At 49.1% G+C, this 27,632-nt stretch overlaps 1 protein-coding gene across 5 annotated transcripts in view; it reads left to right on the forward strand.

Annotated features, from left to right (window-relative positions):
• The window catches only part of LOC141173198 (germ cell-specific gene 1-like protein), a 93,866-nt gene that overhangs the window by 49,519 nt on the left and 16,715 nt on the right, over positions 1-27,632 (forward strand). For all 5 annotated transcript variants that reach the window (XM_073657825.1, XM_073657827.1, XM_073657823.1 and 2 more), the window contains 2 exons: positions 838-1,526; positions 11,449-11,496. In XM_073657825.1, coding sequence (XP_073513926.1) covers positions 1,202-1,526; positions 11,449-11,496 — 373 coding nt within the window. In that variant the 5' untranslated portion in view covers positions 838-1,201. The remainder of the gene's footprint in view (positions 1-837; positions 1,527-11,448; positions 11,497-27,632) is intronic.

Here is a 27,632-nt window from a genome sequence, read left to right on the forward strand (position 1 = left end):
CATTAGATACTTTAGTGAGGACAGTTTCAGTGGAGTGTAAAGAGCGGAAATCAGATTGAGAGTCAAGGAGAGAGTTATCTGAGAGATAGCGGATTAGAAGGGAGTTAACTATTTTAGTTAGGTGAGTGGTGACAGCTGGGGAAAGGGACTGAAGGAGATGTGAGGGAATAGGGTCACTGGTGCAGGTAGTAGGGCGAGAATATGCAAGGAGCCTGGTTACTTCTTCTTCCATGACTGGTTCAAAGACAGAGAGTGACCTAGATACATTGGGGAAGGGAGGACTGTGCATGGTATTAGGGGATTGGGAGAAAATTTACTGTCGGATATGGTCAATTTTTTCTTTGATCTAATTAGCCAGATCATCAGTGCTGAGGTCGGTAGTTGGGGCTTTCACTCTTGGATTGAGGAGGGAATGAAAAAAGTGTCAAAGAGGAATTTAGGATTGTTGGAAAGTGAGGTGATAAAAGTGTTGAAATAGGTTTGTTTGGAGAGGTGAAGGGCAGAGTTGTATGTTTTTAGCTAAACTTATGATGGATAAAATCTTTGGCCAGATAGGATTTTCTCCACAGACATTCGGCGCACCTGGAGCACCGCTAGTGAAAATGTGTTTGCAGCGTGTGCCAGGGTTGTCCCCGTCTATGACCAGTTGTTCTATGTGTAAAAGGTGCAGTATCGCCTTTATGAAAAAATCTCTGTGAAACCAGACTGGGGAATCAAAAGAGATTTTCTTAAACCATGCTGTGCACTGTTCTTTAGGTTGATGCTGTTTGTTCATTGTCAATGAAACCATTGAGAAAATCTCTACTTACGCTCTTCATATTTTTCTTTCCATTTCAGAAAGCGCTTAAAACTATCAAACTGATATATACTCCTCAAAAATGCTTCAGGAAAAATCAGTCTTTTCCTCTATACCTATGCAAGTAACTTCAATATTGAATACAAAGTAAAGCGCTCTTCCATTTTTGGTACTGTGTCAATCAGAAGTTTATAGATGATGACAAAATAAGCTAAAAGACTAGTAACGAAATACAGAAAAAAACATGTACACAGCTTACTGATTGGTCATGACTTGCAAGAAAAGTACATCTGTTGTAACTAAAATGACATGCGAGATCGTTCCCAGCAAGGTATGAAGAAACGGAAGTGAAGCCAATGGAAAATTGTATGCACGCACTCATGGATATATAGCTTCATCTTCAGTATGGAATTAAGCAGGAAGAACCGGTCAATCCTCTCGGTGGTGCTGAACCTACTGGCTTTGAGTTTCTCTGTGGCAGCTTTCTTTACAAGTTACTGGTGTGAAGGAACCCACAAAGTTGTGAAACCCCCCTGCTTGTCAGCAGTGAAAAGTAAAAACTGCCAAGTGCTAAGTCTAAACAGCACGGCCACAAACAGCGACGTATCTGACATCAATGGGACATTGGACCAGAATGTCGTTCACTATAACTGGGAGACGGGGGATGACAAGTATGCCTTCAAATACTTCCACACTGGCTTTTGGTTCTCCTGTGAAAAGCACCAAGGGGGTAAGTAATTTAAAATCAGTGAGCAGAATCATATCTTGTAAAGAGAGTTCAGGACAATACAAGCTATAAAACCTACAACACTGTATTCAAGAAGCAGCTGATGTAGAGGCAGTGTATACAAATCACTTGATGTTTTTACTTAAATTGTTCTCTTCAAAATTAATTAATAAAGCACAAAGGGCATGATTAAAGATGAATAATAAAAAGAGGGGAGGGATGTGCCATGATTGAAAAATACAGTACTGGATCATAAATATTCATTTAATGGCAGATATTGAAGTGCACTGTTCATACAGATATAAATTGATAAATTATCTAAATGAATAAAGTATAACTCTCCGGTAAGAAAAGAATGATGAACAGAATATAAATGTCTAGTGACCAAAAAATAAATTCATTAGATGCAGTATAAAGATCAATAGTTAGAGCATAGTGCCAAGCGTAAAGATCGCAGAAAGGCTCCAAGAGGTAGTTGTTTAAAGTTTACACATGATACTGACAAGAGATAGCCCACCACAACCTTCTCACACCACCCCAACGCGTGTTTCGCTACCGCTTCATCAGGGAGTCAAATACATGCTATAGTTTAAAGAAGCACTCCTCCTATCAAAGTTTTTATCTTCTTAATATATTGCAACCATATTATATAGCATTGTTTACTTACAATTGCTCATTTTGCCTTTCTACCCAGTAGTGTTGTGCGAGCGTGCTCGGATAAGGTGTTATCCAACTACGCTCGGGTGCTAACAGAGTATTTTCGGCATGCTCGAAAAATATGTTCGGCTGCATGTCTCACAGCTGTTAGAGAGCCACAACACTTGCAGGGATTGCATGTTTATTAGGCTGCTGGTCCATGTGGAAAATCAGTTGTGTGCGCTGGCACATTGGCTGTAATGGGTGTGTGTGCTCTCTGTGTACGGTTCATGGTGCACACAGACAGCACATGTACGTGACTCGCCCCCTGGGCCGTGGGGCACTCGGATCCGGGCAATAGGGAAACGGTGGGGGTAGTAGTGGCAACCCGGTTCCGTGGCTCAGGGTGGTCAGGCCAGTGGTAGTCCGTTATGTGCTATTGATTATGTCCGACTACGCCACCTGTGGATTTGCGGTCATTAGGAACCGCCGCTGCAGGGCAGACCGCTGGGGCTGATGATATATGCAGCTGGGATGGTGTGACTCCCCACGGGAAGAGTGCGGCCCCAGGGCAGTGTGGTGGATGGTGGGAGTGATGGTAGTGAGAGTCCCGGTGCCGATAGTGCTGGAGGAGCAAGGAGCACACAGACAACAAGTTGCAGTCCAGGGTCTTTACTAAAACAGGTAAACTGACCCATAAACAGTCCCGTCTAGGAGGGGACCTGGATGTCTGAGAGCAACGGGGAAATTGGCCCTGGTCAGGGTGAGGGTGTAGGCCTACCGTGCTTTCTGCGCTCCTTCTGGCTATCTCCTCCTTATAGAGTAACAGCCCACGTTTCCGAGCTTTCCGTGTATTCTCGCCTGTATGGCCTGCGACATGGGTTCCTTTCTGCTCCCAGCCTTGTACAGCTTTACTGGTCCCTTCGGTTGTGGCAGGGAATCCAGGCTTCTTAGGCCAAGGAATATACAGTCCCTAGCGGACTGGTTATCTGCTGGAGGATGTAGAATCCTCCCAGCCTCAGACACCAAAGTCTGGTAAAGTAAGTCTTTTATCTGCCAAGACAGGCTCTCTTCGCCTCTTGTCTCTGGCTTGTGGCTCTCCTCCTGCCACACTTCCTCTTAGGTGCAATACAAAACTGTCTGTCCCTGCTCTGCTCTGGGACAAGTCTCAGTCCTGAGACAGGCCTTCAAGTTCTCTCTAACCCTGCCCCCAGTACCAGCTTTTATAGGGGCAGCCTGCTCCCCCTACTGGCCTGAGACAGGAGGTACTGCATGCTAATGTTCCCCTGACTAGAGAACCTCACCCTTGCTCTCAGACACAGCTTTATTACATTTTGTGGCATCCAGGCCAGGGTGACACATTCCCCCCTAGTGAAATTTAGTACTCCGGGACTAAACAGTAAACAAGGATTATATGCATGACCATAAAACATTAGTATACAAGCGACGCACAGATTGAGTTCTTAAGGTCACAGTGTGGTCTGTGACCAGGTGTCCATATCACCAATACAACGGGGAGCCTTAACCAGGTGGGGGTCTGTCCTACCCCAAGTCCTTTACAGTCTTAGTTCATTCCTTGGTTAGGCTCCGAACGCAGTCCATACAAGGTCCCGGTTATAAAAAGTCCATAACCTTTGAGTCCTTACGGTAGCTGCAAGAAACTGAAATACACTATTAATAAAAATGCAGGTAACTTGGCAAACATTTCAACATTTGGCAATAGGGTTATTTACAATTTTAGTGCACTCTATATTTTCCAGCGAGCGGGTATCTGCCCCTTTGTGCTCCTGGTTGATCTACGTAGCCCACTGTCTGTTGGTGGACCAACCTGGCTTTCCCCACTAGCGTTAGGGGTACAGCTACCAGCTGGACTTACAGGCAGGGCAGGCAGCTGTCTGCGGGTCATTTGGCTTACCGCAGGCATGGCAGGCTCACTGTCAGCAGAGGGTTGATTCTCCTGGGCTGCTGGTTCAGGCTCTTCTGCCTCTGGAACTGCTTGCTCCTCTTCACCTTCCGGCTCTGGTGCAGGTTGTTGCGCAGTCGGTTGCAGGAAATGCAGGACGAGTACCACTATGGCATCATTTATTCGAGTCCAGGACTGAGGGAACTCTCCGAGAACGGTGCTGATCATTTCTTCCTTGTCCTCTGCGGGTTCAAGGTCACTTTGATCTTCTTCTGCACTACGGAGTTGCTCGGGGCACCTTTTTAGGTGGTCTCTGGAGACGGTACTAGTGGTTTCTCCTCCGTCCTTGGTGATCACGCACACCTTCGGGTTGTCGTGATCAGACTGCAGTACGGTGTAGGGTTCCCTTTCCCACTGGTCGTCCAACTTATGTAGCCTTCTCTTCCGCTTCAGGACCTGCTCACCAGGTTCTAGGGGACCAGCAGGGGCGTGTTGGTTGAAGAGTCTTTCTTGCCTTTCTCTCACCTGGGCCAAGCTCCTCTCCACACTCTCCTGTACCTTCTTGTACTGCAGTTGCCTTTCCGTATCCCAGTCCGCATCCGGGGAGGTGTCCTCAGGTGTTAGGACTCCCATCTCCAGGTCTACGGGCAGCTTACCCGGTCTGGCTCGCATCAGGTAAGCCGGGGTGCAGTTGGTTGCGTTCATCGGGATATGATTGTATAAGTCTATCAGGTCCGGCAGTTTTTCTGGCCACAGGCTGCGTTCCTCCAGGGGCAACGTCTTTAGGAGATCAATGACTATATTGTTCATCTTCTCACACATCCCGTTGGTTTGGGGGTGGTAAGGCGTTGTACGAATCTTCTTACAGCCATAGAGGTTGCAGAACTCCTGGAAGATTTCAGCCTCGAACGCTGGACCCTGGTCTGTCAGGACCTGTTCCGGATACCCGTGTGGACGGCAGAAATATTGCTGGAAGGCTCTGGCCGCCGTTTGGGCTGTCAAATCTTTCACCGGGACCACCACTAGAAAATGGGAATAGTGGTCCACGATTGTCAGGGCGTAGATGTATCCTGACCGGCTTGGAGCCAATTTGACGTGGTCCAGAGCTACCAGCTCAAGAGGCTGCGTGGTGACGATGGGCCTCAAGGGTGTCTTCTGGCTGGCACGGTCCTTCCTCCTTAGGTGACAAGGGCCACAGTCTCTGCACCACTTCTCTACAGCCCCTCTCATGCCGACCCAAAAGAACCGTCCTCTTAGCAGGAACTCCAGTTTCTTCCAACCGAAGTGCCCCGCTCTGTCATGGTAAGCCCCCAGGACCATAGCTGCATCCCGCCTTGGAACCACGACTTGCCAGGTCAGCTCGTGCGTCCGGGGGTTGACAATCCTTCTGCCAGCTTGCCTTCGTAGAGGAACTGCTTGCTCTTCTCTTTCCATAGCTGCTTGGCTTCCTCTGGAGCATTCGGATCCATGCGGGCATCTCCCTGGGTCAGCAGATCTTTCACTAGGCGGATGGCAGGGTCACTATCTTGGGTCTCGGCCCAGCTGTGGTGAGGTAGGGGATTGATCATCACGGTTGTTAGATCCTCCTCCTTCACGCGGTGGGAGTATTGAGCGGCTCCATACCGGTGAAACGCGGGGAGTTCTACCTCCTCCAGCTCTTCTGGGTCTTCGTCACCCTTCAGGTAAGTGAGGCATTCTTGATAGGGTATCAGCGTTGGCATTGGTTTTGCCTGCCCGGTACTTGATCACGAAGTCATAGTTGGAGAGGCGGGCCATCCACCGCTGTTCCAGGCCACCAAGTCTTGCATTGTCTAGGTGTGTTAACGGGTTGTTATCCGTGTACACCGTGAACTTTGCGGAGGCCAGGTAATGCTTGAAGCGTTCCGTCACGGCCCACACCACCGCCAAGAATTCTAGCTTAAAGGAGCTGTAATTCTCCGGGTTCCTCTCGGTGGGCCTCAGCTTCTGGCTGGCGTATGCGATCACCCGTTCTCTGCCCTGTTGGTTTTGGGACAGTACGGCTCCCAGTCCCACATTACTGGCGTCTGTGTGGAGAATGAAAGGCTGGCCATAATCAGGGTAGGCCAGGATCTCATCCCCCGTGAGGGCCATCTTCAACTGGCGGAAGGACTCCTCTTCCGGTTTATCCCACTTGAAGGGTGGCTTTTGACTTCTGGACTTAGACTGTCGGATCAGGAGGTCCTGCATAGGAGCTGCCATCTTAGTGAACCCGGGGATGAACCTTCGGTAGTAGCCTACCAACCCGAGAAACTGTCTCACCTCTTTGATGTTCGAGGGGCTTGGCCAGCTCTTGATTACCGTGACCTTGTCAGGGTCGGGGGCCACTCCTTCCGCGCTTACCACGTGCCCTAGGTACTGGACCTTTGGTTTCAACAGGTGACACTTCGATGGTTTCACCTTCAGGCCATAGCCTGCCAGGGCTTCGAACACCTCGGCCAGTTGCTTTAGATTGTCCTCGTAGGTCTTTGAATAGACGATCACGTCGTCCAGGTAAAGGAGGACCATCTCGAAGTTTCGGTGCCCTAGACAGCATTCCATCAGCCTCTGGAAGGTCCCTGGTGCGTTGCAGAGCCCGAAGGGCATACAGTTGAACTCACTCAGTCCCATCGGGGTGGTGAAGGCGGTCTTCTCCTTGTCAGCCTCTGCCACAGGAACCTGCCAGTACCCGCTAGTAAGGTCCAAAGTAGAAAATAAGTTAGCTGATTTTAGCGTGGCTAAAGACTCTTCTATTCTAGGCAGCGGATATGCATCTTTGTGGGTGATACGGTTGATTTGTCTATAGTCCACGCACATTCTCATGGTGCCGTCTTTCTTTTTCACCAGAACCAAGGGGGCTGCCCAGGGGCTACCGCTGTCTCTAATGACCCCAGCTTCTTTCATTTCTCTTAGCATGCCCTCGACGTTCTGATAATGTGCAGGGGGTACAGGCCTGTGTCTCTCTTCTATTGGTGGGTGGCTCCCTGTGGGGATGTGGTGTTCTATCCCCTTTACTCTGCCGAAGTCTAGCGGGTGCTTACTAATGACTCTCTCGTACTCCTGTACCACCCGGTAGACTCCTTGTTTTTGGTGCAGGGGAGTGGAGTCAGCACCCACATGGAGTTTCTGGGACCAGTCCTCCTTTTGTTTCTGGGAGCCATTACCCTCCGCCTGAGGAGATGGAGGCAAGGGTTCCACGGCCCTGATAGCTTTGTGTTCGACCACAAACAGCTTGGTGAGTGTAGCGTACCTGGGTAAGTGTACCTCCCTCTCCCCAATGTTGAGGATGCGGACGGGCACCCTCCCATGACGGACATCAACCACCCCCCGGGCTGTCAAAATGGTGGGCCTGCTGTCTGAGTACACGGGTTCTACCATGGCTTGGTAGTCTCTACCTCTCAACCCGATTGCAGTCCGACACCAGATCATCATTTCACTTTTGGGAGGCATGGAAATGGGGAATGGGTCACTCAGTCTTACGCTACCGATCTCACCACCAGACAGTTCTACCTGCTGCCGTCTCATCAGGGGTTTTATCTCCTTGTTGAGGACTCTCTGTTGGCTGGAACTAGCATTCACCGCCACCTGTTGTAGAATTACAATTACCTCTGAAAGACAATTTTCAATTACATTAGTACCCACAGTTATTTTAGGGTGACTTTCACGACAGTCAATGTCCACAATAATTACTCCCTGTGCCGGCAGTTCAACTTTACCAATTTTAATGGTCATCTCCTTGAACCCCATCTGCGGCACGGGTAAGCCATTACTGGCGATGATGCTCAAGTTACTGTCTGGATACCGTGTGATATCAGCATCAGTCCAATACTGCTTAAAAGTACATAAGGGATAGTGGTTACTTGTGACCCAGTATCCAACAAGGCGCTCATGGGGATACCGTCCAGCACCACGGGTAAAACCGGGCGCCCCCCAACGTACTTATTACGCCAATTGTAAGGGCCTGGTGATCTTATGCCTGGGGGTTGGCCCTCTGCCCCAGGTTGGACCCGTTTAAATTACAGTACCTGGAAATGTGTCCGGGCTGGTTGCATCGACGGCAAATGGGCTGTCCATCCTCTGCGTAGCGGTCTGTGGGCCTCCCTCGGAATGACGGGATCCTCCTCTGTCGACGCCACGGGACATCCTCCGGACTTGAAGCCAGCTCGATGGGTCTTGACAGGTCCACTTGCAACGCCTGGACGGTCCTGGTCAACGCCGCGACGCTCCTGGTCAGCTCCTGGACTTGGTGGTGCAGGTATTTCGACGGGGCTTGGTTCAGGGCCTGTGCATCAGCCCCCACGGGGTCCATAGAGGAGGGCGCCGCCTCCTGGTGGTAGGTGAGAGCAGGGCGCCGGGGGTTTATAGCGCCACTGGTTGCAGATTCACGGAGCACCCTTATGGCCCTGTCCTTAAATTGGGCAAAGGTCAGGTCGGGGTTCTGAAAGAACATGAGGCGCAGTTGGGCCCTGTGGGCGCTAGAAAGCAGACATTCTATGAATTGTTCTGTTAGCAGCTTATCCGTTTCCTGCACACTGCCAGGGTCAGTTTGTTGAATAGCCCTCAAGGCTTCCTGCAGATTTAGGGCATAGTCTCTGATGCTGTCCTGTGCCCGCTGCTTACATCCATAGAACCTCATTTTAATCTCAGCGGAGGTACGTGTGTCAAAGGTACCCCGCAGCCGGGCCAGAATACCCTTCACAGTCCTTTTCTCCTCAGTGGCCCATGATTTTACCTCCCTTTGGGCTGCGCCAGTTAACTGCCCTGTTAGTATGCTGACCTTCTGTTCCTCTGTCAGGGCGTAGACTTGGAACAAACTGTACAGCCTTTCCTTGAAGTCAGTTAGGGCATGGGGCTCCCCTGAGCACTTGGGCAGCCAGGCCGCTCCAGGGATGTAAGGCAGGGAAAAGGGCATCACCGCTGTTGCAGCTGCGTTGGTGGTAGTGGGCGCCTCTGTGTCCGACATCTTCCTCCCCCCTAGTTATGCGTGGCCTACCTTCCGACCATCCTCTTCTGTAGGCCGCGGCTCCACTGCTGCTGCTCTGGACGAGGACCTTGCGTCGCGTCCTGATGACGTCAGCGTCGCTCTCTCTCCCTTCCAGGACCTTGCGCAGCGTCGGTGCGTGGAGTGGAGCTTCGGGTCTCGCGCGCTTTCGGCGTCCACGCCCCTCTTCTTCCCGCGCGGCGTCCTGAAGATGGCGTCCGACGGCGGGAAAACAACTTCGGACAGCGGGAAAACAGCTGAAGATGGCGGGAACCGACTGAAGATGGCGAGAACCGACTGAAGATGGCGGGAAACGGCTCCGGATGGCGGGAACCTTCACCACGGCAGGTATGACAGTCTTTTGACGGCACGCAGTACCCGGTGGTTGCGGGCACGAAATCCTGCCGACTACGCCAAATCTGACTCGCCCCCTGGGCCGTGGGGCACTCGGATCCGGGCAATAGGGAAACGGTGGGGGTAGTAGTGGCAACCCGGTTCCGTGGCTCAGGGTGGTCAGGCCAGTGGTAGTCTGTTATGTGCTATTGATTATGTCCGACTACGCCACCTGTGGATTTGCAGTCATTAGGAACCGCCGCTGCAGGGCAGACCGCTGGGGCTGATGATATATGCAGCTGGGATGGTGTGACTCCCCACGGGAAGAGTGCGGCCCCAGGGCAGTGTGGTGGATGGTGGGAGTGATGGTAGTGAGAGTCCCGGTGCCGATAGTGCTGGAGGAGCAAGGAGCACACAGACAACAAGTTGCAGTCCAGGGTCTTTACTAAAACAGGTAAACTGACCCATAAACAGTCCCGGCTAGGAGGGGACCTGGATGTCTGAGAGCAACGGGGAAATTGGCCCTGGTCAGGGTGAGGGTGTAGGCCTACCGTGCTTCCTGCGCTCCTTCTGGCTATCTCCTCGTTATAGGGTAACAGCCCACGTTTCCGAGCTTTCCGTGTATTCTCGCCTGTATGGCCTGCGACGTGGGTTCCTTTCTGCTCCCAGCCTTGTACGGCTTTGCTGGTCCCTTCTGTTGTGGCAGGGCCTCCAGGCTTCTTAGGCCAAGAAATATACAGTCCCTAGCGGACTGGTTATCTGCTGGAGGATGTAGAATCCTCCCAGCCTCAGACACCAAAGTCTGGTAAAGTAAGTCTTTTATCTGCCAAGACAGGCTCTCTTCGCCTCTTGTCTCTGGCTTGTGGCTCTCCTCCTGCCACACTTCCTCTTAGGTGCAATACAACTTTCTGTCCCTGCTCTGCTCTGGGACAAGTCTCAGTCCTGAGACAGGCCGTCAAGTTCTCCCTAACCCTGCCCCCAGTACCAGCTTTTATAGGGGCAGCCTGCTCCCCCCACTGGCCTGAGACAGGAGGCATTGCATGCTAATGTTCCCCTGACTAGAGAACCTCCCCCTTGCTCTCAGACACAGCTTTATTACATTTTGTGGCATCCAGGCCAGGGTGTCACATACGTATATTATACTTGCCTAACTGAGCACTAACAAAAGTGATTTTCTACTATCAACCAGAAACGGTGCAATACAAGCTGTAGTTCAACAGCATTAATACAAATCCGTCTAATATTGTTTTTAGACAAAGAATTTCATACATTCCCCTCTAGACTCATTGTCTCATTAACTTTGTTCTAATTGATAAAAAGAAACCCACCATCCATATATTTTACATAAGAGAGGGGCAAACATGATCTACAGTATATAACATAAACATGATATAAGACATACATTAAAAAGTACATAAAATATAAGAAGCAAGTACAATAAATGTAACTAAATGAAATATTCTACATCGCATTCAAAACACACGTCTAGTAAAGGGAATATGTCAATAGGTTTTTGCTATGTAATCCGAGACCAGCAAGATTTAGGGGCAGAGACCCAGGTTCCAGCAGTGCATCACTTACTGGGCTACTTGCTGCAGTTTTGATAAAAAAGTTTTCTCTGCTGCAGATCTAGCAGTTCTCTGAATGCTGAGCTCTGTATAACCCCGCCTACACCACAAATGCCTTCTGTGTATGCTGTTCATAGGCAGAAAGCTGTCAGTCAGTGGGGGCGCCAGGTTTATACAGAGCTCATGAATATGGAGAACTACATGGTAGCAGGTTTACTAGCCCTCTAGGGATAATCTCCTGCTGAAAAAAACTCTGATCTTATCAAAACTGCAGCAAGCAGCCCAGTAAGTGACAAATCACTGGAATCAGGGTCTCAGTCTCTACATAATGCTGCTCTCATATTACGTAACAAAAACCTGCTGATAGATTCCCTTTAAGACTATGCACTGGACTAAACGGCTAGATTTAGTGTACACTGTGTACAGTAACATGTACCTCAGAGCAAGTGTGTAATCTATATGGTAGCTTGCATTCAGAATGTTTAATTTTTTTATATTTTGTTTCAGAAGAGGCATGTCGTAGTTTTATCGAACTATCTCCAGATTCCGAGAAAGGTATGTACGATATGTATTTTTATAATAACATTACATAAAATAATTTATGCAAGTATGGTTGTACACTATTGCGCAATAGTCAGAGATGATACTTTTTAAATACTTATACAAATGGAAGAGATTTATCCTAGATCATGAGATCATGAAAACTTTGCCAAAGGCAGGCAATCAGATAAAATAACAAAAAAACATTATACTCATCCATTATATACCATTGCTCCCTAGTGGTCTTTGTTTACTTGGCTACAATGATGACATTCTCTCTACACACATGGCAGCTGCAGCCAAACACTGGCCTCAGCGACTGATTACAGATTATGTTGGGGGGCTTTAAAAATACATTAAGCTACTCCAAAACCTTATGCTGAGTTCCTGCGCTACGATGAGTATTTCATGTGGCATTTTTTATGCCGTGTATTTTCGTAGTGCAAAAGCGCAGCGTCTTAGGGTATGTGCCCACGTAGTGTTTTTCAAGCATATATGCTGTGGATTTTCCGCAGCGTAAACGCTTGGGAAACGCAATGTAATCCGCCCCCCATGGTACCCAAGGGGAATCCGCAAGTTTTATGCCCATGCTGCGGATTTTTCCGCAGCGTTTTTGATGCGAGCAAAAATCTGCAGCATGTCAATTAATTTTGCGTTTCCGCAAACGGAATTGCCTTTGCAATGCAATAAAAAACGCAAGGCAATTCCGCATGTGGAAAACGTGCAATAAACGCACGATAAACGCGTGCGGAATTCCCCATGCGTTTTTCCGGGAGAGAAAATGCGGAAATGAAGCAACGTGGGCATATAGCCTTACAGTTCCAGTTCCAGCAAAGCGGATAGAATTTATAGAAATCTCATGCCCACTCATGCTTTTTTTTTTTAACGTTGCGGAAACTGACCTGCGGTGTAATTTTGAAAGCCATTACATGTCAATTTGTCTTGCAATAAATACGTATTTTACTTTCAGATTTTAGCCAGACAAGAGTATTTAAATTCTTGTTTGAATGATTTAAATCCATTCTTCCTCGGAAAATTCTTCCAGTTCTGAGATTCCTGGGTCATCTTGCATGCACTACTATTTTGAGGTCTAGCTGGACAAAGGAGAAGAGCTTGGAGAAGAAGCCGCAGGTTACCATTCTCCCCGGTGGGGATTTCTGGGTGAGCACCGCTCTGGCTTCGGAGGAGGGTACATCAACCTCCAGGAAGAAGTGCTTGTTGCCATCCGGACGGTGCAGCACAGGGGTTGAGGAGGAAGCTTGTTTTAGGGAGATAAAGGCCTCCTCCGCTTCGGAAGTCCATTCCCTGGGATTTGCTCCCTTACGGGTGAGCGCGGAGATGGGAGCAGTCCGGGAGGAGAAATGAGGGATGAAGAGGCGGTAATAATTTGCGAAGCCCAGGAATCGCTGAATCGCCTTCAACGCCTCCGGTCGGGGGCACTTTAAGACGGCAGAAACCTTCTCGGGATCCATCCGCAGACCAGTCTCAGAGATAATATAGCCCATGAAAGGAAGGGAGGTCTGCTCGAAGAGGCATTTCTCAAATTTTGCGTATAGGCGATTCTGCCGGAGCCTTAGCCGAACCTGACGAACATCCCTCCGGTGTGTGGGCAGGTCCGGAGAGAAAACGAAGATATCGTCCAGGTACACCACCACGCAAGAATACAGGAGATCACGGAAGATTTCGTTAACCAGCTCCTGGAAGATGGCTGGGGCATTACAGAGACCAAAGGGCATCACGCGATATTCATAGTGACCGTCCCGGGTGTTGAATGCCGTCTTCCACTCGTCTCCCTGGCAGATCCGGACCAAATTGTACGCCCCACGAAGATCGAGCTTGGTGAAGATCTTCGCGCCTTTAAGGCAGTCGAACAGCTCCAAGATGAGAGGCAGGGGGTACTTATTCTTGATGGTAATCTGGTTAAGACCCCTGTAATCGATACAGGGACGTAGTGAGCCACCTTTCTTCTTAACGAAGAAGAATCCTGCTCCAGCTGTGGAGATAGATTTCTGGATGAATCCCTAGCAAAATTCTCTTCTATGTACTCAGACATGGCCCGGGTCTCAGCCAGCGACAAGGGGTAGATACGTCCGTGGGGAGGAGAAGCACCAGGTACCAGGTCGATTGGGCAATCATACGGCCTATGAGGTGGAAGTGTCTCTGCCTCCTTTTTGTCGAAGACGTCCGCATAGGACCAGTAGGGTGCCGGCAGACCAGGTAGGACTCCTGGCATTCCTGCCCCCAACGGAGCACTTCACCAGACCTCCAATTCAGGACAGGTTCATGTCTCTGTAGCCAGGGTAGACCAAGCAAGAGAGAGTGAGAGAGGCAGGACAGCACATGAAAGGAGATCTTCTCCGAGTGCAGCATTGCCACCTGGAGGGTTACAGGCTCTGTGACAAGCAAGATGGTCTCCGGAAGAAGTCTCCCATCCACGGAAGCGACCGCCAACAGTTCAGCCAGGCGTATGGTAGGAATCTGATACCGCTCCACAACAGCTTGTGAAATTAGATTCCCAGCAGCTCCGGAATCCAGGTGGGCAGTCTCATAGAAGCGGGTCTCACCACTGGAAAGAGAAACAGATATAGTCAAGGACGGAGAGGATTTACTCTTGCCTAGGACGACCTCTCCAAGTGGTCCTAGACACTGTAGTTTCCCGACTTCACCGGACAATAACGGATAAGATGCTCTTTACTGCCACAGTAGAAGCAACTCCCCTCAACTCAGCGCGTCTCCAGGCGAGACTTGACCATCTTGGTCTGGTCAATTTGCATAGGCTCTGGGGAACGTCTCCGAGGAATAGCTGGTTGCGAGACTGAGCTTTGGAATACAGGAGCGAGACGTGGAAGTCTTCTCTCCCTGGTAGTCTCCTTAGCTCGTTCCAAAAAATGGATGTCAGTCCGGGTAGCTAATGACACCAGGTCGTCCAGGGTGGAAGGGATGTCACGACCGGCTAGATCATCCTTGATCCGTCCGGAAAGACCCTCCCAGAAGGTGGACACCAGGGCTTCGTTGTTCCAGGCAAGCTCAGATGCGAGGGTTCGAAAATGTATGGCATACTGGCCCACGGTGAGACTCCCTTGATGGAGACGGACAAGTGAGGAGGCAGTAGAAGATTTTCGTCCAGGCTCATCGAAGACCTTCCGGAAGGCAGTGAGGAAAGCCGGAAGATCGGACACCAGGGGATCCCCTCTCTCCCACAGAGGGTTTAGTCATGCCAATGCCTCCCCGTTGAGGTGAGACATGATGAATGCCACCTTGGCCCGGTCGGAGGGGAACTGATGTGCCAGGAGTTCAAAGTGCAGCGTGCACTGATTTAGGAAGCCTCGAAATAAGACGGGGTCACCACCAAAACATGGAGGCGTAGAGAGCCGGGGTCCAGAGCCGGGTGCCATAGCGCCAGTAGGTTGAGCTGCTGCCGGAGCGGGTGCCGCTCGGCTAGAGACGGACACAGACGGGGTGGACAGCGTGTCCAGGCGAGAGTTGACTGACCGCAGATAGGACAGGATGGTCTCCTGTTGGGATCTTTGACGTGAGACCTCCTGGTACAGGTCAGAGAGCGAAGGAGCCTGGGGGCCACCGGGTTCCATGGCCTGTGCAAACTGTTACGGGTCCGGGTGGTGGAACCTCTGTGCTTCGGTGCAAGGAGGGACCAGAGGGGCGTGACTAAGTGCCTACTCGGCCTGACCAAGGTCGCACGGCGGCTCAGTCGACTCCATGAATCAGGGAGGGACCGAGCAGGGGAACCAGGTGCCACTCTGGGACCGACCTTGTATGAGAGCAGGTGACTCCCATGGGTCAGATGGCAGGAATTGACCGGTACAGCGGATGAGCACGGCTGGAAGGCTGACGGGTGGTCCGGTTAGATAAGCAGGCTGGTTCGGCGGAAAGCCAGACAGGTGCTCCAGGTAGGCAAGCTGGCGGGCACGATAGGTAACAGGTAGGTGCTCCAGGTAGGCTGGCGGGCAGGCATGACAGGTAACAGGCAGGTGCTCCATGTAGGGAGGCTGGCATGCACTACAGGTAACTGCAGGTGCTTTCAGGTAAGCAGGCTGGCGGGCACGGCAGGTAACTGGCAGGTGCTTTCCAGGTAGGCTGGTGAGTACGGCAGGTAACTTGCAGGCAGACTGGCGGACAGGACTGACAGGCAGACTGGCGGGCAGGACTGACAGGCAGCGGGACCTGAGGGCTGAAGCAAGTGTTAGCACACAGAACAACAACCTTGCACCGGCACCTCCATATTGGAGGAGGTGCTTTAAATAGGGGAAGTCCTCCGGCCATTGGCCGGGGACTTTTTAGGATGGCGCGCGGCCCCTTTAAGAGGGAGGGAGCGCGCGCCCTAAGCACAGTGCTGGGAAGCTGCGCGCAGTGCGCGCCACAGTAGCTGCAGGACGGGGGCCGGAAGACGCCGGACCAGGGACGTGGCTGTGAGGGGAACGGCGTCTCTGCCCGGCAGGAGGCAGAGACGCTGATGCTACAATGTCTCTGCTGTAGAAGTCAGCAATGTATACTGACAAGGAGTGTAAAATCACTCCTGTCAGTATACATTGCTGCAGGAGGTCACTGGGGTTCATCCACTGAAGATCAGCAGATGAGCCCTGGTGAGCTAACCACCGTGTGAGCATTTTTGAGAATGCACCCACGGGGAGGTCACGTGAGCATCAGCTGATCGGTCAAGTGATCGATCAGCTGATGCTTACGTCACCGCAGGTACTGTACTGACAGCACCTGCATAGACGTAAGCATCAGCTGATTGGTCACGTGACCGATCAGCTGATTGCTACGTCACCGCAGGTCCTGTCAGTACAGTACCTGCGGTGACATGAGCATCAGCTGACCGGTCACGTGACCGATCAGCTGATCGCTGACGTCACCGCAGGTCCTGACAGCTCAGTACACTGCGGGGAGCGATCCCGCTCCCCACAGTGTACCACAAGCCGCCGGGAAGAGAGGATCGCCGCCGGGGACCAGGAGGACACCGGGGGCGCCGGACAGGTGAGTATAAAAGGTTTTTTTTTATTCTTAGTTTCTTTTTTTTTTACACTGCGTGCACGTGGGCTGGGCAGAGCAGACTACTGCTCCTTCCAGCCATGCTTCCCTCGCTGTTATCAGCGAGTGCAGCGATCGGATGAAAGGAGTAGTAGCCTCCTCTCCCGACCTGGGTACCACATGCAGAGCGTTTCCGCCGCAAATTCGCGGCCATTGACTTTAATTGAAATGCAGCAAATTCACAGGTTACCTGCGGTTTTGCTGCGTTTCAATTCAAGTCAATGGGCGCAAATTTGCGGCGGAAACGCCCAAACAATGGTAGTCCTGCGTTTTTTAACGCAATGCGAATCATGTGCACAGCACATCTGGATTTGCATTGCTATGCATGCCAGACCTATTAACAAACGTTTTTGCAGCATTTCCGCGGTGGGAAAAACGCCGCGAAAACGCTTCAAAAACGCATTCTTTGCACATAGCCTTAGGATATTTGGATTTTTATTATTTGGTGTTTTTTCAGATTTTTTTTTATTCACTTTTTTCCATGTCATGTTTTAAAAGATTGCTTTGCTTTGGATACTTCCTGTCACTTAGCTTTAATAAAACTTTATTGATACAGTCATGTGCAGATTACATGTGTTTTTAGTGCGTTTCCATTGCTGAAACATGATCAAATATATATGTGGTTGTTACGTGCGGATTTTCCACATCTCATTCAAGTTGCTGGGGAAAATCTGCAAATAAAATGCATTTTTACCCCAAAAGAAATTGACATGAGGAGTTCAATAATGCATTACATATCAGTTTTCGCAGCATTAAAAAACAGCACAATGGGCATGAGAATTCTACTGTATAAATCCCCTCCACATTGCTGGAACAGTAATACACAGTGTTTTGCATACAAAAATATGCAGCATGGAAGAGACACCAAATACTCTTTATGAGAATTTAGCGTTAGGCCTCATTCAGTTGTCCTTTTTTCATGTACGAGTGCTATTCGTAGTTTTCACGGATAGCACTTGTACCTGTGATATCCTATGGGGCTGTACACATGTTCTGATTTTTCGCGGCCCACAGAAAGACATACTGTATATGATTTTGATCCGAGAGTCGATCAAAAAATAGCAATGCAAGTCAATAAGTCTGTGAAAAATTCGGTCCACGCTCGTATGCAATACAAGTACAATCCGATTTTCACAGACTATCAGAAAGGAGAAGGTAGAGAAACTTTTTTTTTTCTCCATATACGAGAAAAACTGATGATACTCGGACCAAACTCAATAAACCCTGATTAAAATAATCGGCCCTCTTATCTCGAATGTGAGAAAATCAGACATCTGAATGAGCTCTTAGAGTCTATCAGAGGTGGACGCATACAAGTAAAACATGTGACTTGATACAAAGTAGAAGAATCACCAGCATCTAGAAGTCCCATAGAAATGATCTAAATGTATTCTTATTCAGTTAAAACATCCATATTGTTTCAAATGCATTTCCATATGAGTGGAATCCACTGCTGACGCTTTTTGGGCCAGTCGTGTCTATATAAAAACTGCCACCACTCAGCATTGAATCACCAATAAGCTTGTTCACTAAATGAATACCCGATTACAAAATACAAAATATTTTAGTCAAAGAAGTAAAAAGCATGTAAAAAACAAGATGCAAAATACTCATCAAAAAGCTAAAATATAACATTAAATGTGAGGATTAATATCTTGTTTCTGTTTGTAAGCCAAATTGATTGTATGACTTTAGCAAGAACTTCCAGTATGTTTTACAAATTCAACATTTTCTTAGGGCGATCCCCACACTGAGTACATTTACACGTTCAATACCCTGTAATATTAATGATGAAATATTACATACATAATAATATTGGCACATGATAGGTCTTTTTAAATTTAAGGTGCCAATATGCAGATTTCCTCTTTAACCAATGGGCTATTAACAGAGATTCTTCAATGGGAGGTATGCAATTTTTTCCCTCTATCATCAGATCAAAATGATCTATTCCCTTGTGCTGTGGGTGTAGTGCATAACTACTTCTGTACAGAACCTATCTAACTTCCTGAACTACAGTGCCCTCCATTGTCTTTCCCAATTCCTAACTATCCTCATGGCCTTATCTAGTTCCTACATTTATATCCTAATTTCCCATCCTTTCCCTATGCAATTACATTATCATAAAGCACATTTTTATTATTTCATATATTTCCTATACTATTAGTTGTTATGCACACGCCCGGACTGACTGGCGTGTGCGTGTTTAGTGATCCCACTGGACCATGAACCGGAGAGTGCCCGGAGGGGCGCAACTAAGTATCTACCAGATCCGACCAAGGTCGCACGACGGCTAACGACGCCAGTGCACCAGGGAGGAACCGAGCAGAGGGACCAGGTGCTACTCCAGGTCAGACCCCGGACACGGCTGTTGACCCACACCGGAGAATACAGGAACTGGCAGGTTAGGCTGGCACACTGACTGGTGGGTATAGGCAGGCACGGCAGGTATGCAGACAGGCGGGCACTGGTAAGCACGACTGGTATGCAGGCAGGGAGTACTGGCAAGCATGGCTGGAGTGCTGACAGGGAGGCACTAGCAGGTTGGAGCACAGACTGGATAAGGTCCAGTACAGACTGGGACTCAGGAACAGAACCGCAGATGTGGTAGACAAACAGAGCAGAGCAAGACCGCCGGAGCGTTGAACAAGAGCAGAGCAGGGCGAGGCTGCCGGAGCGGTGAGCAAGAGCAGAGCGAGACCGCCTGGAGCGGTGAGCAAAGGCAGGGCAGAGCGAGACCGCCTGGAGCGGTGAGCAAAGGCAGAGCAGAGCGAGACCGCCTGGAGCGGTGAGCAAAGGCAGAGCAGAGCAAGGCCGCCTGGAGCGGTGAGCAAAGGCAGGGCAGAGTGAGGCCGCCTGGAGCTGTGAGCAAAGGCAGAGCAGAGCGAGACCACCTTGAGCGGTGAGCAATGGCAGAGCAGAGCGAGACCGCCTGGAGCGGTGAGCAAAAGCAGAGCGAGGCCGCCTGGAGCAGTGAGCAAAGGCAGAGCAGAGCGAGAACCGCCGGAGCGGTGAGCAAGGCAGAGCAGGCAGGAACCGCGAGAGCGGTGAGCAAGGCAGAGCAGAGAGAAACCGCCGGAGCGGTGAGCAGGGAAGAGCGGGCAGAAACCGCCGGAGCAGTGAGCAAGGCAGAGCAGGCAAGAACCGCCGGAGCGGTGAGCAAGGCAGAGCAGGCAAGAACTGCCGGAGCGGTGAGCAAGGCAGAGCAGGCAAGAACCTCCGGAGCGGTGAGCAAGGCAGAGCAGAGAGAAACCGCCGGAGCGGTGAGCAAGGCAGAGTGGGCAGAAACCGCCGGAGCGGTGAGCAAGGCAGAGCAGGCAAGAACCGCCGGAGCAGTGAGCAAGCCAGAGCAGGCAAGAACCGCCGGAGTGGTGAGCAAGGCAGAGCAGGCAAGAACCGCCGGAGCGGTGAGCAAGGCAGAGCAGGCAAGAACCGCCGGAGCGGTGAGCAAAGGCAGAGCAGAGGGGACAGGGCTCTGTTCACACGGAACAGACTGGAAGGGAAAGGCAGAACCAGATACACACAAGATACTTGCAATGAAGTAGCGAGTGGACTCTAAACTCACAAACGGAAGTACAGCGACAATGAGTAGGAGTTAGGTGCAGGTACAGACTCTGCAGAAAAAGTGAAGGTACGGACATAGAGAAAAACAGGAAACAGGCTAGGAGAGTGTTCAGACAGGAACTGAGTGTTCAGACAGGAACTGACACTGCAGCGAGATACAGGAGCAAGTCTGGGTATGCAGCCCCCAGAGGGCGGGATGAACAGGCTAGGAGCGTGTTCAGACTGGCCTGGAAATACAGCCTCCAGGAAGGCGGACAGACAGGCAAGAAACACAGATAACAGATCTAGGTATGCGGCCCCTAGAAGGCGGAATGAACAGGCTAGGAGCGTGTTCAAACTGGCCTGGAAATACAGCCTCCAGGAAGGCGTACAGACAAGCAAGAAACGCAGATAACAGATCTAGGTATGCGGCCCCTAGAAGGCGGGATGAACAGGCTAGGGTACAGTTCAGACAGGACTGCTACTGAAAGAGATACAGGAGCCAGTCTGGGAATACAGTCCCCAGAGTGGCGGAAACAGACAAGAACAGAACAGGACCTGGCACATTCAGAGTCAAGGAGCACTCTGAATTAAAGCATTGCTCAGGCACCAGCTTCCAGGTGAAGCTGGTTTAAATATCCAGTCACTGACAGCAATAGGCTGAGGACGCATTAGGGGTGTGCCCACAGCAGCTACAAGAAACAGGAAGTGACCGGGGCGCCGCCCTAAGCAGCCAGAACAGAGGCAAGCAGACAGCATGGAAAGAAGCCAGGCTAGCAGACTGGACTGATGATCAAGTTTGCGATCTTGCATAGTGGCAGATGGTGCCCTATGCAAGAATGCCACCAGGTATGTTACATTAGTCATCCACATATAAACCCGTATACGTTATATTGTTTACATTATTATACATAAACCGTTATTAACATATAAACATTATTCACACTTCCACAAACAAGTGTACCCATTTTACTAGGAAGGGATGAAAGGCATGAATCGATCCAGACATCCACTTACATGTCTCTAACAGCAGCAGGTGAAGCTAACTGAGCTGTCAATCTCCGACAGTGACATTTCAAGTGAGCGGCCTGGTAGGTGCACCATTCCATGTTCCCCTTGCCCCCTCTCAGTGCAAGCGGAGGTACCAATGGGCTGTTATAGCAGCCAGGGTTCTACTGAAGACTGCTGTGCCAGCATTTATGGCCTGTAGCTAGAGTACAAAGGACACCTTAATTTACACGATATAGTGAAATACTGTGATATTTCAGTCAGGGCTGCCACTAGGAATGTCGGGACCCCATACTGGCAAAATTTTCGGACCCCTTGAGACTCCTCCCAGGCTCCACCCCAGCTCCACCTCCACCCCTAGAACGTTCCATAGTCCCACCGCCCACTCTTGGAAAAACTCTACTTTCTGCACCACGTCTTCACCAATCACACATTAGCAGTTCCCATTGAACACCATATCACATATATAGCCATCAGCTTTTTTTTTGGCCAAAAGATTTTTTAAGCCGCCACCACGACAAGGAGACTTTTCTGGCCGGACCCTACTCTACTCTAACCTATTAAACATTTCTTATAATACCCAAATCTTTTTTAGGTATATTTTTATTTATGGGAATGTGTCACATACATTTTTTAAAATGACCAATAATACCACATATAAGGGATAAATACCATCACACTATGACCATATCACATATTACCACCACCTAGTGACTGAATTATACCACATACAAGGGACAAATACCACTACACCATGACCAGACTACATATTACCACCACATAGTGACCGAATAATACCACATACAAGGGACAAATACCACCACACTATGACCATATCACATATTACCACCACCTAGTGACTGAATTATACCACATACAAGGAAAAAATACCACCACACCATGACTGGACCGCATAGTGACCGAATAATACCACATACAAGGGACAAATACCACTACACCATGACCAGACCACATATTACCACCACATAGTGACCGAATAATATCACATACAAGGGACAAATACCACCACACCGTGACCAGATCACATATTACCACCACATAGTGACTGAATACTACAATACTGATCATTAATAAAAAACAGAATACTAAAAAGAATACTAATAAGTACAGTGTCTGTGTACAGATAACACACTGGCTCACCGGTGATGTCTCTAGTTTAACCCCTTCAGGACCCAGCCTATTTTGACCCTAAAGACCTTGGCATTTTTGTCAATTCTGACCAGTGTCCCTTTACGAAGTAAAAACTCTGGAACACTTCAACGGATCCTAGCGATTCTGAGATTGTTTTTTCGTGACATATTGGGCTTCATGTTAGTATTAAATTTAGGTCGATAATATTTGCGTTTATTTGTGAAAAAATCAAAAATATGGGAAAAATTTTGAAAATTTTGCAATTTTCAAATTTTGAATTTTTATTCTGCTAAACTAGAGAGTGATGTGACACAAAATAGTTAATAAATAACATTTCCCACATGTCTACTTTACATCAGCACAATTTTTGAAAAAAAAAAAATTTTTGGTAGGAAGTTAGAAGGGTTCAAAGTTCATCAGCAAATTTTCTTTTTTCCAGCAAAATTTGCAAAGCCATTTTTTTTAGTGACCACATCACATTTGAAGTCCCTTTGAGGGGTGTACATGACAGAAAACACCCAAAAGTGACACCATTCCAAAAACTGCACCCCTCAAGCTACTCAAAACTACATTCAAGAAGATTATTAACCCTTCAGGTGCATCACAGGAACTAAAGCCACATGGAAGAAAAAAATGAACATTTTTATTTTTCTAACAAAAATTTTCTTTTAGCCTAAATTTTTTAATTTTCACATGGGTAACAGGATAAAATGCATCCTAAAATTTGTTGGTCAATTTCTCCTTAGTACACTGATACCTCATATGTGGTCATAAACCACTGTTTGGGCACACGGCAGGGCTCAGAAGGGAAGGAGCGCCATTTTACTTTTTGAATGGAAAATTAGCTCCAAAAGTCAAATTGCGCTCCTTCTCTTCTGAGCCCTGTCATGTGCCCAAACAGTGGTTTACGACCACATATGAGGTATCAGTGTACTCAGGAGAAATTGACCAATACATTTTAGGATGCATTTTATCCTGTTACCCATGTGAAAATTAAAAAATTTAGGCTAAAAGAAAATTTTTGTGAAAAAAAAAGTACTTTTTTGTTTTCACAGATCATTTTGTGAAGCACCTGGGGGTTCCAAGTGCTCACTATGCATCTAGATAGGTGCCTTGGGGGGTCTAGTTTCCAAAGTGGGGTCACTTGTGGGGGAGCTCCACTGTTTAGGCACATTAGGGGCTCTCCAAACGCAACATGGTGTCCGCTAACAATTTGAGCCGATTTTCCATTCAATTTGTTAGCGGACACCATGTCGCGTTTGGAGAGCCGCTGTGTGGCCAAACATTGGAGCTCCCCCACAAGTGACCCCATTTTGGAAACTAGACCCCCCAAGGCACCTATCTAGATGCACAGTGAGCACTTGGAACCCCCAGGTCATTCACAAATTAATCCGTAAAAATAAAAAAGTGTTTTTTTTTCCACTTTTTCATTTTTATGAATCAATTTGTGAAGCACCTGGGGGTTCCAAGTGCTCACTATGCATCTAGATAGGTGCCTTGGGGGGTCTAGTTTCCAAAATGGGGTCACTTGTGGGGGAGCTCCAATGTTTGGGCACACAGCGGCTCTCCAAAAGCAACATGGTGTCCGCTAACAAATTGTCGGCTCAAATTGTTAGAAGACACCATGTTGCGTTTGGAGAGCCGCTGTGTGGCCAAACATTGGAGCTCCCCCACAAGTGACCCCATTTGGGAAACTAGACCCCCCAAGGCACCTATCTAGATGCATAGTGAGCACTTGGAACCCCCAGGTCCTTCACAAATTAATCCGTAAAAATAAAAAAGTGTTTTTTTTTCCACTTTTTCATTTTTATGAATCAATTTGTGAAGCACCTGGGGGTTCCAAGTGCTCACTATGCATCTAGATAGGTGCCTTGGGGGGTCTAGTTTCCAAAATGGGGTCACTTGTTGGGGAGCTCCAATGTTTGGGCACACAGGGACTCTCCAAACGCAACATGGTTCCAATTTGTTAGTGGACACCATTGTGTAGTGTATGTCAGGTTGGTGTGCGGTGTGGTATATTGTAGTGTATACACCACACACACACACACACACACTACAACACACACACCAACCTGACATAGCCTACTAAGCTGAGTACGCCCTAGACTGGGATGAGTGGGACGGGCGGGACATTTTGTGTGCTGTGTGCGTTTGTAAAAAAAAAAAAAAAAAATCGAAACTTTATTATAGTGTGAGTGTACGTGTGTGTGTGTGTGTGCTTGGTGTAACCTTCTGCAGTCACGTGTGGGGGCTGTCAGGCGTAGGGGGCTGTCAGGCGTAGGGGGCTGTCAGGCGTAGGGGGCTGTCAGGCGTAGGGGGGCTGTCAGGCGTAGGGGGGCTGTCAGGTGTACGGGGGCTGTCAGGCGTACGGGGCTGTCAGGCGTAGGGGGGGGGCTGAAGAGATGGAGGAGCCAGCAGCTGCAGCAAGGGGGGTGATCACTGGGGCAGGAGCCGGCAGTAGCAAGGGGGGTGATCACTGGGGCAGGAGCCGGCAGCAGCAAGGGGGGTGATCACTGGGGCAGGAGCCGGCAGCAGCAAGGGGGGTGATCACTGGGTTTGCGGGGGGGGGGGATGATCACTGGGATGGGGGGGTGCACACTGGGGATGGGGAGTGAACACTGGAGACAGGGGGGGTGAACACTGGGGACAGGGGGGGTGAACACTGGGGGGGTGAACACTGGGGTCAGGGGGGGTGAACACTGGGGACAGGGGGGTGAACACTGGGGACAGGGGGGGTGAACACTGGGGACAGGGGGGGTGAACACTGGGGACAGGGGGGGTGAACACTGGGGGAGGGGTGATTATTGGGAGGTGGGGGGTGATATCACTGGGACTGGGGGATGGTGGGTTTGATCACAGGAGCAGGGCATTTACACTGAGCCTGCTGCTGCTGTGATCACAGTCCACCGGCTGTCAGAAGGAGAGCAGCAGCCGGTGGATGAAGACGTGGGAGAGGGAGCAGAGGGAGCGGAGGTCGGGGTGCAGGTATGAAAGTGGAGGGGGGGTCGGGGGTGGAGGGGGGGGCAGGGTGGAGTGGAGGGGGGGTCGGGGGGGAGCGGGGGCAATACTACCTACTAGCAGCAGAGGGTCCACAACGGCCGGCACCCGATCCATGGACGGGCAGTTGCGGCCATCATTAAAAACTCCCTCCACATCTGATTGGGGCTAGTATCCATGTGACGCTAGCCCCCCAATCAGATCTGGGGGGAGGGGGGGACAGAGGTGACACTCCCCCCAGCCAATGGCTGATGCTGTAAGCATCAGGCCATGCCCAGATTTAAATATTACACCAATTTTCATTGGTGAAATATTTAATTCATACCGATTGGCAGTTTCATTAAAAGTGAAAATGAAACAGCCAATCGGAGGGGTCCCAGGCACGGGGGGGTTAATCCACCCCCCGGGGGGTCGACTTCAGGATGTCCAGTTGCAGTAGCAACTGTGACACCTGAGCGACCCCGCTCGCAGGCGCTGCAGGGGGTCTTTCCCTCCATGTCACAGACGCTGTGACATGGGTCGGGAACGAACTGTTTTCCATGTCACAAACGGTGTGACACGGGTCGGGAAGGGGTTAAGTCTTTCATATTTGCTTTTATTCTTCATCCAGCGCAGACCGTCATCACTTCTTCCAGCCAGGACTCGCCCCTGCATAAAATAACACAGTTATATAGAGCAGCTTACAGAGCACATTCCCCAACTTTCCCAACTTCTACACTACACCAGATGAAGAAAAAAAGTGACATAGTGCTGCCCTGCACAGTAACAGGACCCCCCTCACTGAAAACGGTATCGTCATAAATAAAATACATCACAGCAGTAATAATATCCTTTAATTATCCCCTACGGTAATAATGTCCCATATCTTTCCCCCATGTCCCCATCCTGCCCCCATTGTCTCCATAATTAGCCCCTAAAGTAATAATTTCCCACATCCTGCCCCCATGTCTCCATCCTGCCCCCATGTCTCTCCATCCTGTCCTCATGTCTCCATCCTGTCCCCATGTCTCAATTCTGCCCCTCATGTCTCTATTCTGCCCCCACTGTCTCACATTCTGCCTCCATGTTTCCATTCTGCCCCCAATGTGTCACATTCTGCCCCCATGTATTCTGTCCCCAATGTCCCCCGTGTTTTCATCCTGCCCCCATGTTTTCTGCGGCTGCCCACAATGTTCCCCATCCAGTTCTGGTGCGGCTTTGAAAAAAAAAAAATCGGTGGAAGCACGATCGCTGGCACATGGCGGTGACGTCATACACCAGCGACATGCGCGCTGACGTCAGTTGCCGGTGAGTCACTGTGATTTGCCGGCGGCTGTTAACTATTGCCGTGCGGGAAGCTTCCTGTACGGCAATAGATTTATAGTGAACCTGCGTCCGAGGGAGCAGGTTCACTGAACCGGCAGAATGTTGCTGCACCGGCCCGGTGAGCAGAAGAACGGGGCCCTGACCGGGCCCTCTCTGCTCGCCGGGCCCCATACGCCAGTAAGGGCAGTAATGCCCTGATGGCAGCCCTGATTTCAGTATATAGTACAAGCAATCAGATAATCACAGGTTCTAGTCTACTAAGCAGGGTTGCCAACCGTCCAGAAATTCCAGGCTAGGTCACTTTTTTGCCCTCGCCATAAAAAAGATTTAAGGAGTCCGTGATTTTTTTGAAGCTGAAGAAAGTTATAAAAATGATTTTGACTGTAAATATCATTTTACAGTTTACAGTGAATGCAACTGATGTCCTCATATTAGAATTGTGGGCTGTAGACATGGATCACTGATCATAAACCATTATTGTGGGTTTCCAATGTGTCCATACAAAATATTGTCGGTCCTTTTTTATAAGTTGTCCAAAAAAAATAAAATGTCAAGTTGACAACCCTGCTCCTAAGGGGACGAAAAAATAAGGTAAAATAAATGTTATTGAAAGAGAATAAATAGATATTGAAAAATACCCTTTTTTTCTCATTAAAATAAAGTAATGATAAAAATATACAAAAATAAACATATGTTTTATCCCCGAGTCCACTAAAGTATGATCTATGAAAATATAAAATTAATTAAACCAATCGGTAAATGCTGTAAAAAGAAAAAAAACGCCAGAATTGCATTTTTCATGGTTGGTGCAACAGTGTAAGAAATGCCATAAGAAGCGATTAAAATGTCTGATCTACCCAAAATTGTATGGATAAAAATGTGAGATCACCATGCAAAAATAAGCCATGACCGAGCTCCATTGGCCGAAAAGTGAAAACATTACGGGTGTTGGAAAATTACAACATAAGCTAAATTTTTGATTTACGAATGTCCATTTATTTTAACCACTTAAATAAAAAATAACTATACATGTTTGGTCTTGCTACATTGCTATCTTGCTATCATTCTAACGCCACGGCCCCACTATCAGTATTTGG

Source organism: Phyllobates terribilis, unplaced genomic scaffold (genome assembly GCF_046119375.1).
Source record: "Phyllobates terribilis strain yellow unplaced genomic scaffold, ASM4611937v1 Scaffold_12__6_contigs__length_324123572, whole genome shotgun sequence".
NCBI classification, from domain to species: Eukaryota; Metazoa; Chordata; class Amphibia; order Anura; family Dendrobatidae; genus Phyllobates; species Phyllobates terribilis.